The sequence below is a fragment of the Pygoscelis adeliae genome, unplaced genomic scaffold (assembly GCF_000699105.1).
Source record: "Pygoscelis adeliae isolate BGI_AS28 unplaced genomic scaffold, ASM69910v1 Scaffold137, whole genome shotgun sequence".
Taxonomy (NCBI): Eukaryota; Metazoa; Chordata; class Aves; order Sphenisciformes; family Spheniscidae; genus Pygoscelis; species Pygoscelis adeliae.
In genome coordinates, this window is record NW_008825099.1 from 249,979 (window position 1) to 257,214 (window position 7,236).

Below are 7,236 nucleotides of genomic sequence, written 5' to 3' on the forward strand. Positions count from 1 at the left end.
TTTTTATTTATTCTTGTTCTGTAAGTGGTATAAAGCCTAGATAGAGTCTGTAAGTAGGTCCAGACAGAGTAATCCTGATGATTTTCAATTTTCCTTCAGCTAAAGGTGTTTTTTAGGATGGGGCTGAAGTGGGAGAGCCACTTTTTTGAGCTCAGCACAGCAGGTTTGCAGGAAGTACGATCTGACCACAGGAGCGTGGCTCAGGTTGCAGTTCATCTGGTGGCTGTCTATTTTAATCAACCTTTTTTCCTCCTTTGTCATCAAATGAGTCTTCATACCGCAGAAAAATTACACCTCCTGCAAATAAATTTAGGAAGTGTTTTATGGAATTATGAGTTCAAACTGGTCATCTCTAGCAAACACACAGACTAATGGCAGAGGCAGGCTGGGGAAAAAATGTGGTCACTTCAGATGCTTTTAAAAACTAATGCTGAGATCTCTTTTGCGTTCAGTTGTAAGCTAGGCCAAAAATAGCTGTATATCTACTCCCCTGTTATTGAACTTCATGTTCAAATGAAAAAGTAATTTTAGCAGAGAACATTGGGTTTGGTGAGCTTGTATGCAAAAAAAATTAGATAAGGGTTTGGGGGGGTTTCTGCTTGGTGGGAACCTGGGAGTCTTGGGGGAGAAAACAGAGGAGTCGGTCAAGAAGCATGGAAGCGACCCATTGAGAAGAGTTTTTCTCTTCCACGTACACACTTGACAAGTCTGGGTCGAATCAAGCTTAATAAGATTAGAAATGCAGGAAGGATGTAGTTTTGGCCAAAACTTATCATGCACACACATTTTTCCCATCTGGAATAGCAGTTAAGTAATTTTTTTTTTGTTGCTGTGTGTTGCGAGTCCTTCTGTCCAAGAAGAAAACTTGATGAAAGTCAGAATAACTCAAACTTAAAAATATTTACAAGTCTACTGAATGTCCATTGACCTGGTTAGTGTCTCCTCTGCAATGAATCAAAAGGCTCTACAGGTTGGAATAAGAAATAGGTGTTGCAGAAGATCTATTACACACTAGAAAAATATTAAACTACAGGCTTTTAAACTATATATATTATTATCCTCTTAATGATTCACAGTTAGCTCTTTTCTCTTAGCAAACATTTTCATTTCACTTTTAACTGTATTACAGCTCAATAAGAAGCAAACTAAAATAATATTGGGACATATGGAACTTGAATAAAAGAAATTCGTGTGATCTCCCATGGATTAGATGAAGACTTAAAGATTAGTTAAAATCTTTCTACTTTGATGTAGAAATACTATATCTATTGTTAAGGTCACTTGTGATTTCTGACTTACAAATCGGGGCCGGGGGAGGAGGGCGGGGGGGGGTAGAGGCCTTTAGCTTTGGGGGTTTTTCCAAAAGGTGGATCACCATTTTCAAGTGCAGACAAGCAGGCTGTTGCATCTAACTTTATCTTAATTCCAATTCTCAGGAGAGCTCTTGGACTCTAATAAACAGTGTTTGTGAGGCACAACCTACCAACTAGTTGAAAACCTCCACTGTCTCCAGAAACGTGGGAAAGTCTACTGGACTAATATCCAGGAGCATCTATGGGAACAGCTCATTTATTACAGGACTGGATATCTCAGCAGCCCTTGGGAGAAAGTCTGGTTAGTACATACTTACAAAGGAGGACCCAGAAACCACAGGGTTGCAGAGATGTTCTCATATTCCTCCTGTCTGAAGCTACTATTTGCAGAAGAACATGCTGAACTAACTTTGACAAATAGCTTAATGTCACTAGGACCCGCGTGTGATGAGAGCTGCTTCTGTTCCCCCTCTGCTCTCCCAGGGTTGCCTTTCTTTTTAGGTAAGGAGAAAGAAGCTACACACCCCAAAGCCGCATGCAGCAGGCACCCCCTATTTGCCCCCAATCCAGTAAAGGTTTTCTTCTAAAGACGATAAGTGAAAGAAATGCATAGTATCCTGATGTTAACAGCAATTGGCTTTGTGTGATCAAAGTGTTTTGGCTGAGCGGGGTCCCTTGGCACGTTCCTCCTGTCTGCAGCTGGTCCCTCCTCTCCGTGCATGTGCTCCAAGGGTCTGAGAAATGGTTTTCAAGGTTATATTTCTAAAAGCATCCAAATTACAAGGGCTGTGATACAGGAATAGCTTCTCACCCCCGCCTACCAAAAACCTGAAGAGGCAAGTTCATTAGTATGGTACACGGCACTGAATTATTTGTTTCTCTGACCTTGTGATTTCTTTGTGCTTCAGGCTGGCAGCAGCCTGCAATTTTGAGGGTCAGCTGGAGAAAATGCCTACACATGCTGGCATGGCTAGCTCTTGGAGCTCTTCCATAATGGTTGACAAATAATGTTTTATTTCTGGAAATGAAGTGTGTTCTTTTTTCCCAGTGGGTTTTACCAATTGTTGTTTCTCACTAGTATTGCATGCTTGTCAGGCTTTATTTCTCAGAAGAGATAATGAATTTAAGTCTGTTTTCCTGTTCTTTGTACCAAGGCACGTATCTAATGGATCTAATTAAGCCAATACAAAACTCTTCAGATTATCAAATATTGTTTCATTAAAGAAATAGTATTTGAAGTCATATTTTTATTGGCTGAATTATATTTGAAGACATAGTGGGTATGTGTTGAATGTGAATACAAGGAGAAGTCAGTATGACCAAAACTGTTTCTTGTTGTTTAAAAGCACTTGCCCAGCCTAGGGGAAGAAAGGTGTAGCCAGTTGCTGAGGATGGGATTTGTGTGCTTGTAGTACAATGTGCTGTCCATAAGCTGTGCTTCCTAGGGGGGAAAAAAAGCACGTTTTAACAAATCTCAAAATACATAATGTGAAGAAATTTTTACTATCTAATGGTGCTCTCATACAGACTCTAGTTTCGAAAATAGGCTTTTTTTACTTAGTCATTTAAGTGAATAGTCATAGTAATGTAAATGAAATTACTCACTGGCATAGAGCAGCTATGATTTTATACATCATTAGAAAACTTTTCTGCTTTTTGTTAGAAGAAGATTTCTATGTTGAAATAGTAAATCATTTGTGATTGCCAATAAAAACTGGAATTAGGTCCTACATAACTTTGATAATATATCAAGATATATAACTGTGATAATATATTGCAAAACTATGCTTATTGAGGACTGCTGAAGAGACAAGGTGGGAAACAACTAAGGCAGGATCTCCATGTACACACACTTAGCTCAGAATATAAAGTCTATATAATATAATGATGTGTGTCATTGACAGTACAGTGACTCAAGCTACAGCAGTAGGTCCTGCACTTCAAGGTCTGTCTGGACTAAGTAATTGGCTTATATTAATATAAGTTGTATCCATCTCGAGCCAATGCTGACAGTGATTCAGCTGCAGGAGCTGATGGATGAAATAGGTGTCAACACCTTTCAGTCCTGAGAAGTTTCCGGTAATGATGCTAAAATGTGCGTGTGCTGTTTATTCTGGCAGTGAAACCATCTTCATCGCTTCTGTGGGAGCTGGACAACAGCTGGTCATTGTAAGGTGTATTCACTGTAATTTGATATTCTATGTAATAAATGAGCATTGTTAAAAGTAATGGAAAGAACTGTTTGTAATGCTGTGCAGAATATGACTGGAAATACATTTTTTTGCCAAGTTAAACTAAAACATTTCCTCAAGCTTAAAAAAAAAGTCTGAATTTTAACTGTGGTCATTCATATGAGCAATGGAGTAGAACTACGCTTATTTAAAGAATGAGTTTTATAAGTGTTCGTACAATAAAGGAGATGGAAGGTCAGCACAGACCTTAATTGTTCTCTCATTCTATGTAACTTATATCAGGTTTTCTGTCCACAATGCAATGTTTCCAAGTTTAAGATGAAAAAGAATATTAAAATGAGTTGCTGTTCTTCTGTGACTTGAAAACCTTTATAGCTGGTGGGTTTTGTTGAGGAATTTCAAAGCAAATATGTCTTCATTAATATCTTTGTGCAACTATACTAAGGTATAACTCATTGATTGCTTGTACCTGCTTCCAATTAAAATTTATATTAATTTTTTTTAAAAAGAGTTTTTAAGTAGTAAATGTCCTATTTCCAAGCTGAGAGAGATTCTAGTCTGAATGATGGACTATATTGGTTTGTTATTTAAAGCATGCATTTTCTGATAAATATTCCACCAAAATACAGTATGGTTGTTATCTTCTGGTTTCTTAGCTGTGTACACATACAGTATTAAGCGATCCATATTGTGTGTACATGTGCACACGTGTCTGTGTGAGAGAGAGAGAGAAATGATTGCTAATTATGATACATGGTTTCCTTCCTCTGTTTTATGTGATAGTATTTTGGTAGCAAACTATATCAGGGTGCTTATAGTACATGAATGTACAGAGGTTTTAAATGTAGCTCACGCTGGATCTTAACTAATCGTCAATCTGTTGATGATCTTTGCCGAACAGGCAAGTTTAGATGTCCTGTATAAGCCCTAGTAATATTGTTTTGTCATCCTTAGGCTTAAAACTGCAAGCTTGGTCATAAGCTTCCTCTTTTGGATATACTTAGAAGTCAGATTTTTATCACGCGTCAAGCACAATAAGGAACTTTTGTGTGTGTGTGTGTGTTTTATCAGCCTAGCAAAGCACCACCAGAAATCTTGCTGCATCTTGCAAAAAGAGTTGTTGTGGAGGGGGTGAGGTTAAAAGAAACCCCTAAGAATTAAAAATGTGAAATATTTGAAGGTTGTAAAATCAAGCCGAGAAAAGGGTTACCTGGTTATTTGATCCAGTGAATCTGCTTTAGGTTCACATTTCATGCAGATTAGATGTTTCTCCATGACACATTTGCTTCATTCAGTGCAGAGGATGCAGTTTGTGTTCTTGGTTCCTGCACAGGAATAAAACAGAAGGCAATTTTCTGCACAGCTGAACTGAGAAGAAAGTCTGCATCTCAACTTGATCTTGGTCTTGACAGGGCTTACATAAGGTGCTGGGGTCTGGGGTTGTGGATTCACCTCTATTCCTCCCCCCCTTCACATAAACCAACACAAAAGGTGTACATAAGTGGTAGCTGGTGTCACAGAACACTCAAACAGATCCACACACAGATGTAGTGATATGAAAAATATTAAAACAGAAAATACTCCACACTGCTGTTAATAGACAGTCCTGTTCATGTAAGATGTGGATGTAGGAAAGGACTGTAAGTCCAAGTAGTTTTTTCTTTTGAAAACAAAAAGAAGTGCTTTTTTCACTTACAGCATAATTAGATACTACAGGATAATTACCTCTTAAGTTAAATATCTTCATGATAAAAGCAAACAATATATATACAGATACAGTGAATGCCCTATAGAAAAGACAGAACAGTGCACCAGGCATCTCAAATTTTATAATAAATTGGCAGATGGTCCTATTAAGCTGGAACCCTGATACAGCTGAGCAGTTACTTCTGGTGCGGATTGCCATTTCTTTTCTCGATCACGTAACAGATGGCAGCTAATCCATTGCGAGAGCGAGGGAAGGCAATGCATACCTCTTAAAAAACAAAAGAAAAAACTATAAAAGCTTCGGGAGAAAGATCTTATACACTGGATGATAAAAGGCAGTGTAACTGTTGTAGGTCAGAAGTTGTTGGGGTTTTTTTGGGGGGTTGTCTCTGGTTTGCTTTTCTCTTGGAAAGACTCAGGGTAAGGAGAATGTGGTGGTCTATCTGCTGAAGGTTGAGCACATCACAGCATTGACTTTACTCCCTTCAGAGTAGCAAATCTGCCACTGTTCTCTGTCGCTTGTGTGATATGTGAGCTCTGTTTTGGGCTAGTTCTTGTGGTTGGTTGTTTTTTTTTTTTACCCACCGTTTTATTTCAGGCCACTCGTGGTGTGACTAAGGTTGTGTACTTTGACATCTGCCTGGTCGAGAGGAAGGTGGCAAAGCCTGCCGGTAGCTCACCCCAATTTAGTTCATCGCTGATGAAGTGGGGAGGAGCAGCAGGTCTCACATCCTCAGGAAGCTCATGGAGTGCTAACCCATCGGTTTTTAGATGAGCAGTTTTGCAGACAAGCAATGTGAAGCACACAGTGTGCATCCGGCCAAAAGCCACACGGTGTCACTCCCTTGGCTAATGAGAGCAAGATCGTTATTTCCCTGAACGCATGGAGTACGGCAGTAGGAATACCATGTCAAGGAAAATTAAATCGAGGCAAATCCCAAGGATTGCAGTGTTGGCCACACTTCACCTTGCTGTGCTCCACATTGGCGCATGCTTGGAGGTGGCATGTTCATTTAGGGTAAGCTGCGTCCATTTTGGGTGAGAATGAAGCAAAAGCTTGAAACTACGATGGGGAAACTTAGCCACAGTTTCCTCTCTCCACCTCCAGTCCTCCCCTCCCTTCACAGCCATATTTAGCAACCGTTGCCAGTTAGGCAATGCAAATTTAAGGCTGTAGGATTATCAGCTTTGAAAAAATAGTTGGAAAAACTGGATATCTATTAAAAAGGGGTTTGGGAAGAATAATTTCTGTTGCTGCACAGGGAGGAGTAAATGATCCTTTACACTCCCTTGCAAAACTCAAATACAGTATGTAGCTTGACAGAGTCCGCTGATGCTTCAGTTGCACTTTTAAGTATTGCCTCACACACATGGACCCTCCCTTGGAAGACTACTGCTCTTGCTGCTTGCAGCCAGCACGCCGCTGTGGCCAGTGCTGCAGACCCTGCTTGACTGGTGCAGTATTTACCAGTTTTGCTTCCTTGTTTGTGGTGTGGAGGTGGCAGATGAAGGTGTGGGTGTTGCAACGAGCTGGTATGTCTCCTCACCTGTTTCAGCCTTGGCCGGGGGCGTGCTGTGTTTGCCCCAGCTTTCCTTTTTAATAGACCATCAGAACAGCAGTATCGTGCCAGACCCCTGACCCAGTGTTCCCAGCAGTGACCAACTGGGTATGCCTAGGGCATACTGGGGGAAAGGGCCAGGCAGACAGTGAGAAGTCTCCTTGTTATGCTGTATCACTACTGCATTCCCAAAGGCGCTCCCAATTTCCTCATCGCTGTTACTGATCCATTATCCTCCAGCTGTCTGGGGGCAGGAATCTGGGATAAGTGGTAGGCACTTGCAAATTGAGTTTTAATGAAAGTTGTCGGGTTATTTCCATAACCCAGCTTTGTTTGCACTATCCCTTTAAAATCTGGTATTTGTAAAACTCTAAAGATGCGACCTTTTGGTAGACTGTTCAGCTTAGACTGTTAAAGAGTTATTTTTGATTCTGCTTTCCTCTTTTTCTCCTCTTATTTTCCCTA

General features: G+C 40.2%; 1 protein-coding gene across 1 annotated transcript in view; it reads left to right on the forward strand.

Annotated features, from left to right (window-relative positions):
• The first annotated feature begins 1,436 nt into the window (after positions 1 to 1,436).
• The window catches only part of COMMD1 (copper metabolism (Murr1) domain containing 1), a 66,212-nt gene continuing 60,412 nt past the window's right edge, over positions 1,437 to 7,236 (forward strand). Inside the window, exon 1 of the mRNA XM_009327101.1 lies at positions 1,437 to 1,614. Within this exon, the coding sequence (XP_009325376.1) occupies positions 1,555 to 1,614 (60 nt within the window). The 5' untranslated portion in view covers positions 1,437 to 1,554. The remainder of the gene's footprint in view (positions 1,615 to 7,236) is intronic.